The 10544-nt window shown below is 50.7% G+C and overlaps 1 protein-coding gene across 4 annotated transcripts in view; it reads right to left on the bottom strand.

Annotated features, from left to right (window-relative positions):
• Positions 1-3054: 3054 nt before the first annotated feature.
• Positions 3055-10544, bottom strand: part of BMS1 (BMS1 ribosome biogenesis factor) — a 41148-nt gene continuing 33658 nt past the window's right edge. For all 4 annotated transcript variants that reach the window (XM_075934772.2, XM_075934774.2, XM_075934773.2 and 1 more), the window contains exons 21-23: positions 8936-9111; positions 4511-4672; positions 3055-3585 (exon numbers count right to left, since the gene is read on the bottom strand). In XM_075934772.2, coding sequence (XP_075790887.2) covers positions 3355-3585; positions 4511-4672; positions 8936-9111 — 569 coding nt within the window. In that variant the 3' untranslated portion in view covers positions 3055-3354. The remainder of the gene's footprint in view (positions 3586-4510; positions 4673-8935; positions 9112-10544) is intronic.

Genomic DNA, 10544 nt, shown 5'->3' with positions numbered 1-10544 from the left:
TAATGAGGCTTGAGCTACTACTGGAAACAAAATAATGCTACAGATGAACAGTCATGGGCTGTATGGTCAAAGTTTAAGGGTGGGCATTCAGCTAGTCCGTAGAGAGGATCTGCTTTTATCTGGAAGTGAGTCTAATCTTCTCATAGCCAGGCACAGTTCATTTCATAGGAAGGAAATTAGCTACATTTTCACAGATGCCTAGTTTCCACCTTTGGTGAACAGATACATTAGAACTGCATTAAAAATTAACTTTTTCCCAACACGGTGAGATTAACAAAGAAAATGGAATGTTAAATATGCACATGAAAATCTACAACCGCCCTATACAATATAACACCTTTATGCACAGGGTGAGCACAATGGAACCCAGATACTGACTAGGACCTCAGCACTAATAGAATAGCAATGAGGAAATTCAACTGAAGGAAACAAGATCTCGTCTCCAAACGAGCTCCCAAAAGATAATAATCCCAAAATGATTTTATCTGTCCACTTCCAGGTGGGAGAGGAAGTATTATCATTAAATAAATGCCAACAATGTATTTAGGGCTATATATTTGCCTCTGCTTTCCCAAAAGCTTACAATGTAAAGCTACAGAGACCAAAAGGTGTCTTTTTTCAACTAAGCCATTTTAACATGACTGAAACCCTCCTTCCACTTTCCCTCAGCAGCACATAGGCAGGAATGGAATAACCCAAATCTCCCAAGTTCCAGTATAATGCCTGAAGTACACTTAACTTTGTATAATGTGTTTACGTATTTGCTTATTGAACCGTTGATTAGGTTGCCCTATCTTGACTTTCTAGAATTCAGTAAAATAGAAAAAAAAGAGGGGGCAAGTTGGTAGCCTGGTGTAGTGTGGAATAAAAAGCATATAAAAGTTCATGCCTCAAAAATAGGGGTTGGAATTATCTTAGGAACAGGAAAATAATGAACTCTAAAGACAGCCTGATACTGGATTAGGTTAAAAGGGATACAAAATAAGGGTGATGTCATGCTAGGGGTCTACTACAGATCACCTACCCAGGCAGAAAGGATAGAGGAGGCTTTTTTTAAAAAACACCACCCAAAATCACCCAAAGCACAGGATTTGGTGGTGATGAAGGACTTCAACTATGGAGATATATGTTGGAAAACTAACACAATGGGGCACAGATTATCCAGTAAGTTCTTGGACTGCACTGGAGACAATTTTTTTTATTTCAGATAGTTGTGAAAGCTACTGGGGGGAAGCTATTCTAGATTTAATTTTAACAAATAGGAAGGAACTGGTTGAAAATTTGAAAGTGGAAGGCAGCTTGGGTGAAAGTGATCATGAAATCAGAGTTCATGATTCTAAGGAATGGTAGCAGGCAGAACAGGAAAAAAAAAAGACAATGGAGTTCAGGAAGAGAGACTTTAGTGAACTCAGAGAGCTGGTAGGTAAAGTCCCATAGGAAGCAAGACTAAGAGGAAAAACAACTGAAGAGAGTTGGCAGCTTTTCAAAGGGCCATTATTAAAGGCCCAAAAGCAAACTATTCTGCTGTGTAGGAAAGTTAGAAAGTATGGCAAAAGACTGTCTTTGCTTAACCAGGAGATCTTACATGATCTAAAAATCAAAAAGGAGTCATATAAAAAGTGGAAACTAGGTCAAATTACAAAGGATGAATATAAGCAAACATCGCACATATGCAGGGGCAAAGGCACAAAACAAAAGGGTTAGAGACATAAAGGATAACAAGAAGACATTAGATAAACATATTAGAAGCAAGAGGAAGACCAAGGACAGAGGGTAGGCCCATTGCTCAGTGAAGAGGGAGAAACAACAACAGGAAACTTGAAAATGGGAGAGGTGTTTAATGACTTCGTTTCAGTCTTCACCAAGAAGTTTGATGATGAAGGGATGCCTAACATAGTGAATGCTAGTGGGAAGGGGGTAGGTTTAGAAGATAAAATTAAAAAAACAACAAGTTAAAAATTACTTAGAAAAGGTAGATGTCTTCAAGTCACCAGGGCCTGATGAAATGCATCCTAGAATATTCAAGGAGCTGATAGAGGAGGTATCTGAGCCTTTAGCTATCATCTTTGAAAAATCATGGAAGTTGGGAGAGATTTCAGAAGACTGGAAAAAGGCAAATATAATGCCCATCTATAAAAAGGGAAGTAACAACCTAGGAAACTACAGACCAGTCAGTTTAACTTCTGCGCCAGGAAAGAAAATAGAGCAAGTAATTAAGGAATTCATCTGCAAATATCTGGAAGAAAATAAGGTGATAGGAAAGTGGGGGGAAAATCACACCTCTTGCACCCAGGCAGATGGAGTTCCAAAGTATTTGCACAAGTTGCAGAGTATGCATTCATGGCTCTAGCCACAGCCTCTAAGTGGACAATGAAGAACTGTCCAAATACTGACCAGGGATGGGATGCTGGTGAATCATTTGGTTTTTCAAACACTTGGCGTGGAACTAGAGGAAGGCAGGTGGAAACTACTTCTGTGGTGCTTGTGTTGAGGACTGCAAGACTCAGATATACGGAAGTGACTACTTCCATAGCATTTACTAGAACACCAAAGGCAGATAGTGCAATCCTGCCCACGCCAGGATGTGGCTGGTGTAGAGTAGCGAGCTTCCTGCCTTTCACAGTAGCTCTGCTGCAAGGCAGAATTAGGAAAAGACAGAGGGCTTGTCTACACTTAGAACACTAGAGAGGCACGCCTGCACTACTACACTGCTTCAAAGTAGACATTACTTATGTCAACGGGAGGGTCTCTCCTGCCAGCATGCATAATCCATCTCCCCAAGAGACAGTAGCTAGATCTTTGGAAGAATTCCTGTCGATCTAATGTTGTCTACACAAGGACTTATACTGTCTTAACAATGCCACACAGGGATATGGATTTTTCACAGCTCTGTGTCATCTAGGTATGACAGCTTAATTTTTTAGTGTTGACTAGGCCTGAGCATTATCAACCTAGAGACAGATTCTGAAATCCTTATTTATACTGAGCCGCACGTTACTTCACAAGCAATCCATCGAAATCAAGGTTGCCCATTCATAACCGAATGACATTAAATAATTAACAGTAAAATAGTTTAATGGTTGATTGCAGAGCATTTATGAATGTAACTGCATGGAAATACTAGGGACAGTGCTCCAGATGTGAAACCTTTTCCCTGCCCCATGATTATCATCTCTTGTTTACAAGCATTTCCAAATGTTGAGAGGTCGTATTAGCATCCTTGTCTTCTCAAAGCAGGTTCAGTTTATTCCAAGGCATGGTTTCAGATATTGCCTTTTGACGTGATATTTGTAGGCAGTGCATTGATAACTTATCCTCAAGTTCCATTTGCGATCTGATGAGACCTCCTGAAACTCACTTTTCTTTCTCTCCAGATCCCTTCAAGCTTGACTTCAGCCTCTTTTTCTCCTTCTGTCCCATAATTCGAAAGAGTTTTTTCTTGGCTTCTTTTTGCCGCTTAAATTTCTCTTCCTCCTCCTTGTTCTTCCTTTTGAGGTAATCCTTAAGCTGCTGACGATGTTTTACTTTGGCCTTCTTTAATTTGTAACTATGCACCGTACCCAAAGCAGTAAGCAGAGCTGATATCTATTTGAAACAGAAGACACAAGTTAAATGTACACATATACACACACACTTTGGGTGAGCTAGAGAACTGCTCGCAAAAGAAAGAACAAATTTGACCCCAGGAAAACCATGAGTTAATGATATTATTTAATGAACAATGTTGGATCAGAGACATTGGGCAAATCACTTACTCATGTTGTGAATGTTTCACCTCTGTAAAATGGGGATAATTACCATGCCTAAATCATAGGAACGTTAATGAGGTTGTTATCATTTACAAAGCTCTTCTGACATCCTTGCATTGAAGGTATTATTGGAAAGTGGTGTGCATCATTATTATCAGGGCTTGCCGAGCCCCGCTCGCCAGCCACGCAGTTCTGCACATGCGCAGATCGCTCTGCACCAGCTCTTTCGGGGTGTAATCTACTTGCCACAGGCAAGTACATTACATTGTTTGTCAAGCCCTGATTATTATAATAAGATTATTTAACTTTATGGGAATGCTAAATTGAGGTTTACATCCTTCCATTCTTACAATCCCTTGTACCTGCATCAGCACAATTTATTTGTGTTCAAAGCCTCTCTTCACTATTAATGAATGGCAACCTTAAGAGCAAAGAGAAGGGGACAATTATACACCAAATCTCCCATGTAGCACATCATTGACCTAAACGTCTTGAGAACACATACTAGGAGAACTGGTGAAACATCCCTTGGCCATCCATAATCTACTACAACAATTCCTAGCAACCATCTCTCAGGACCAATTCAGTATAAAGCTCTGGTGTGTGCCATATACTGGAAGTTTCTGGTGGAAGCCAGAATCAAAGGAACAAAGTTTTGGCAACTGATGCACATTTCAGTGATCCTAAAACTAAAGAGTCAGGCAGGACCCAAGCAACACAATCTTAAGCAGGAAATGTTAGTTTCACAATAAAACAATTACCTTCTTCTCATGAGGCTCCCTGATAACAGCTGGTCTCCACTGGTCCTTTGTAGACTTAGCTTTCTTCTCATGATTCTTAGGCTTGTTCTTAAATGGCAGTGCCTTCTGGAGTGCTTTCGGAATGTGGAGTTTATTGAAATGCCTCTTCTCCCTCACTATTGGCTGAAAAAAACAAATTTCAAACATACATAAGACATTCATATTTCTCTAGCACTTTTCCTATGTATGGTATATTTCAAATGAAAATAACTGCCAATTATTCTTGCCCGGTGTGACGGCGCGTTGGGGGTTCCCCGTCTCCTGCACCCCGAAATGGCACAAACAGACTGCACCAGCCAGTGGAATTGAGGGTGGTTTATTGCTCCTCCAGCACAGCGCAGCACAGATGTAATCTGGTCACAGGAACTGGGCTAGGATGCCTCAGGCCCCCTTGAGATGGGGGAGACTGGGCCCCTAAACTCCAGCCCCTTCTCCTAGGCTCTCCTCCATGCCCTCCGACAGCCAGCAACCAACTCCCTCACTTCCAGCCCTGCCCCCCAGCCAAGGCAGCATTCCACCTTCCTTTGTTCCTCTCCATGGGGGGTGTCTGGCCACTGGTTTGCATAGTGACTCATCCTGTTTTGCTGGGTCGTGGTACCCACGGCAGCCAGTGGGGGATCCCCCAGAGCCAGCAGCATAGAAACCAGCCAGGTACCCCCACTACGTCACAGTTCTCCCCCCTCCGAGAGCGAACTGAGCAGGGTCACTCCGCTCGTGACCTAGGGAAGTTCGGGTCCTCTGCGTGGGAACCCGCCCTGGGGACATGGGTGCTCCCCTTGACTCGGGCCAGCCGTGGCGAGGCCCCACATGAATTGGCTTCCCTCTGTCCACTCGCCGCCCCGCTCCAGGGCGACTGGCACAGGCCTGTCCTCGGGGGTCACACCCACCCTTCCGCTGGCCTTGATCTCTGGCCAGGGTCTCTCGGGCTGGGGCCATGAGCCCAGCGAGCCTTCTCTGGACAGCCAGGGCGGCTTCCACCCCCGATGCTCCATCCAGGGAGGACTTCCCCTCCCATAACTCTCTCAGCAAGCCCAGAGGGTCTATCTGGGGTAGAGACCCCCAAGCCGCTTTCCTCCTGTCTTGGGCCTTCCCGCCCCTCTGGCAGGAGTCACAGGACCGGCAGTACCGCTGCACGGCTGTAAAGATTCCCGGCCAATAGAAGTGCTGGAGCAGCTTCAGCCGGGTGCTCCGGATCCCCCGGTGGTCCCCAACGGGGACATCGTGGGCCAAATACAGCAGCTTGAGGCGATACTTTCGGGGGACGACCAGCTGCCGCTCTACCCTCCATGCCCTCGCCTTCCTGGGGGGGAGCCACTCACGGAACAGGAGCCCACGCTCCCGCAGGAATCTCTCCTGGCCACCTCTCCCCCGGGGCTGAGCTGCATGGAGGCCAGCCTGGTCCCTCAGCCTCTGCAAGGAGGGGTCTGCCTGCACCTCAGCCTGGAATTCAGCTGCTGAGGCAGGGATCGGGACCTGTCCCCCACCTCTGCCTAGGTCCGGAGTCCCAGCCTGGCTGGACCCCGTGTCCACTGGGATGGGACCCTGAGGATGCTGCCAGGAGTCCTTCCCTGGACCCACGTTGTCAGCCCCCCGCTGGCTCTGGCTCCAGGTAGTGACTAGAGCCCGCTGGGATTCATGGGGCCACTCCTCTAGGTCATTCCCCATCAGCACCTCGGTGGGCAAGTGCGGGTGCACCCCCACTTCCTTGAGGCCTTCCTTCGCCCCCCATTTCAGATGCACCCGGGCTACAGGCACCTTAAACGGGGACCCATCTATGCCCTTCAGGGTCAGCTGCGCGTGGGGTAGTATCCGCTCCGGGGCCACTATGTCGGATCGGGCCAGAGTCACCTCCGCCCCCGTGTCCCAGAAGCCCGTCACCTTCCTACCATCCACCTCCAGGGGTATGAGGCACTCGCTCCGCAGGGGCCGTCCTGCCCCCACCCGGTACACGGAGAAATCCGCCTCCTGAGAATCAGACCTCCCAGGGGAGGTGCACTGAGCATCCTTCCCCTCTCTCTGAGCTGAGGTTTGCCTGCCAGCCCCTGCCTCTGGGACAGCCTGCCCTTCCTCCCGCCCCAGCCAGTTAACCCTGGAAAGTCCCCGGTCCTGGGACCTGGTGCACTGAGCCCTCTTGTGGCCTTTTTGCCCACAGCGATGGCAAGTTAGGCTTTGGGCTGTCTCTGTCCAGGCCCTGGCTGGTTCTCTGGGGCGCAGACGACCTGTTCCTTGGTCTCGCCCCGTAGTTGACTCCCTCCGTCGCTCAGCCGAGATCCGATCTCTGCGCGGTTCCCTCTCTCTCCGGGACTCCCGTTCACACCCGGACCGGCTCTCCGTGAACTCATCCGCCAGTCTCCCGGCCTCCTGGGGGTTCTCTGGTCTCCGGTCCTTGAGCCACAGCCTCAGCTTGGGTGGGCACGCTTCATAGAACTGCTCCATCATGACCAGCTTGAGCAGCTCCTCTGCGGTCTGGGCTCCGGCTCCAGACACCCACTTGCGGCAGTATTGCGCCAGGCGGGAGGCCAGGTCCACATAGGTCTCCCGTGGCCCTTTCTGTACCCCCCGGAACTTCTTCCTGTACATCTCGGGGGTCAGCCCGAACTTGTGCAGCAGGGCCTCCTTGACTCGGTTGTAATCCCCTGGCTGTAGGTCCTCCAGCTGACTGAGCACTCCGGCCGCCTCCTGGTTCAGTGCGGGGATGAGCTCCTGCAGCCAGTCAGCTGGGGGGACCCGTTGCAGTCCACAGGCCCTCTCAAAGGCACTGAGGAACCCGTCTATGTCGCCCATGTCCTTCAGTTGGGCCACCACGAGCCTCTCCAAGCGTCTGGCAGTCCTGGGACCCTGGGGCCCATCCGCACTTGGCGCAGCCGGTGCCCCGCTGGTTCTCCGCTCTGCCATGGCCAGCTCATGCTGCCGCTGCCTCTCTCGATCTTGGCGCTCCCTCTCTCGGTCCTGGCGGTCCTTCTCTCGGTCCTCTACTTCCAATTCCCTGATCCGCAGCTGGATCTCCAGGCGCCGCAGCTCCGCTGGGCTGTCCCCTGCCCTAGATGGGCTACGGCTTGCAGGCCTCCCGGGAGACGCTGTCTCATCTCTCCGTTGGGTTCCAGCGCTCCTCCCCCTCTCTGAGCCTGACACACTCTCAGGGGGGGTCTGGCTGCTTCCCCTGGGGACAAGATCCTGGCCCTGTGGCTGGTCATTATCTTCCAGCTGGGCAATCAGCTGGGCCTTGGTTGCTTTCTGCACAGGCAAGCCCCTCTCTCTGCACAGCCCCACCAGCTCTGCCTTCAAGAGTCGGGCGTAGGCCATCTGCCCGCTGGGCCCCTCGGTGCAGACTCACCAGTCTAGTGCTGCAGCGCCCCACGATTCCCAGGAACCGCTTCGCTCTGTCTCCAGCACGCCTGGCTCCAGGGCTCTTGCTTCTACTGCGCCTTGTCGCTTGCCGCTGGAAGCTCCATCCACGGGGTGCAGTGCATCCCGCTCCTGACACCAGTGTGACGGCGCGTTGGGGGTTCCCCGTCTCCTGCACCCCGAAATGGCACAAACAGACTGCACCAGCCAGTGGAATTGAGGGTGGTTTATTGCTCCTCCAGCACAGCGCAGCACAGATGTAATCTGGTCACAGGAACTGGGCTAGGATGCCTCAGGCCCCCTTGAGATGGGGGAGACTGGGCCCCTAAACTCCAGCCCCTTCTCCTAGGCTCTCCTCCATGCCCTCCGACAGCCAGCAACCAACTCCCTCACTTCCAGCCCTGCCCCCCAGCCAAGGCAGCATTCCACCTTCCTTTGTTCCTCTCCATGGGGGGTGTCTGGCCACTGGTTTGCATAGTGACTCATCCTGTTTTGCTGGGTCGTGGTACCCACGGCAGCCAGTGGGGGATCCCCCAGAGCCAGCAGCATAGAAACCAGCCAGGTACCCCCACTACGTCACACCCGGGGCTAAGGATGATGGGTTCACCTGTGTGATGCTGGGTCTCCTTACATCTTTTGGATGAGACGTAAAACCAAAGCCCTTATGTATGGTTCTTCAAAAATCCCATGACGTGATGTTATGAGATTATGGACAATTAGCTTTGCCATCCAGGACAAATGTCTTTGTGGTAATTAAGAATCTGCCTATATCAATCCTAATGCTGTTTCATGTGGATTCCGCTTTGGTTTTCCAATTTTCCCGGGGTCACTTTGTAAATGCTCATTGATTCACTATCCAACTCAACGCTTCAATCCCCACAACTTGGTTCCTGTTCTGTATACTATCCAAGAAGAACTATGCCAACTATTCTGTAAGTAAAGAGATGTTCTCCTACATGCACACACATGTGCACACTGCATTTATTTGGGATACAGCGGAGACCACTCATGCATAACTCACAGATCACATATAAGAGATACCTTATAGAGGGAATCTTTGTTTTGCTTCAGTCTGATGCCCCGTTCATGCCTGAGTTGGCCAGTTGTCTTCATTCCTGTCCAAGTATCTTTCTCACCTGCTGGTTTCAGCAGGGATGTTACTGGGTTATAGAAAGTTGGGATGGAAACAGGAAACCAAGTCCGCATAAAGACAATATCTGAAAGGAAAAAAAAAAAAGATCACTTTGCTTTTGACAATGTGGTGTACTGTATCAATGCTACAGAAAACATTATCTGAATAAGGAAGTCAACTGGATCGCAAGCCACAGACTAAATTAGCTACATTAATTTCTATTTTACAAGAGGAGCACTCCTCTTACCCTCAGTCTACTACACCATCCAGAGATATAAGCGACTAGCCCAGTGGTTCCCAACCTTTTTTATACTGCAGACCGGCAAACCCATTCACAAACTTTTGGTGCACTGGTAACATTTGCATATTTGCCAATTCATTATGCAATTAATGAGTATGCGTCTAAAATTTTACTGGTCCACCAAAATTCGTAGCTCCCAGAGCCACCGCAAACAGCCGGCTTCAGCTCCACCAGCCCTCTTCCCCTTCAGGCTTAGAGCCCCCCACCTCCAGATCCCCAAGTGCCAGCCTCCTGTTTCCAGAGCCCCACTGTACCCAATCCCCCAATATCCCTCCCAATCCCAGCTCCACACCCGAATGCAACTGAACCCCCCCCCGTGTCAGCCCCCCACCTCTTAGAGCCCCCCACCCTCTAAGACAACCCCCAATTCAGCAGCCCGAGGGCTAGGCAGAAAGAGCTGGGAGAGGGGAAGGAGGCTGCTTCAAGTGGCCCATGCAGGGACTTGGTTAGAAAGTGGCAGGTCCCAGCATGTGGAGAGCGGTTGCACAGGGATTCACAGCTCAGTGTTTACCCAGCTGTGGACCCTGGTGGCAGCACTCTGTGGGAGAATTGTGCCACCAGACTCCAGGCCTGGGTCTGACCTGGCGGCTCCCAGGGCTGCCCTTCTGGCCAGGGCAGGGCACAGGCAGGGCAGCTGGGGAAGCCCCTGTCATCCCTTAGTTGTGTGGCCTGGAGGGGCGGGATCCGCACCCTGTACATGTGGATATGGCGATGCGGCTCCATCCTCCTCCTCAATGCTGGAGGTTTGTCCTTTGGAAGCTCTCCCTGCACATGGGCCTCAGGCTGCCCACGTACCGTGCTCCACCCTGCCCAACCCTTCACGTGACTCCCTCACCTCACTTCCCCGCAGCTCTGGTTCTGGCCATGCGGCCCGCGGCTCCGACCCTGGCCGGGGTTACCAGAGCAGCCACCGTCCGCCTCACAATTCCAGCCCTGTGGAAGGGTTGACGCTAGGGCCAGGGCCGTGTGGAGGCTGCCCTGGTGCTCCTGGGCTGGGGCAACCACTCGCCAAGTGGCCCCGCCCAAAAGCAGCCGGGAGGGCCTCAAATTCTTGGTGCATGCCATGCAGGCATGCACATTAGAGGGAACGCTACTGTGCTCGCTCCCCAGCGGAGCCCAGCTGGGGGCATGGCCTGGCAGTATGCTCCGGGCCAGCGTTTGGGAACCGCTGGACCAGTCAACTATCTGATAAGCATCTATTTATCGGATAGTCGACT

The sequence above is a fragment of the Pelodiscus sinensis genome, chromosome 8 (assembly GCF_052426305.1).
Source record: "Pelodiscus sinensis isolate ZL-2025 chromosome 8, ASM5242630v1, whole genome shotgun sequence".
Lineage (NCBI taxonomy): Eukaryota > Metazoa > Chordata > Testudines > Trionychidae > Pelodiscus > Pelodiscus sinensis.
The sequence above is the reverse complement of the archived record's forward strand: the minus strand, read 5'-3'. Positions and strand labels throughout refer to the sequence as shown.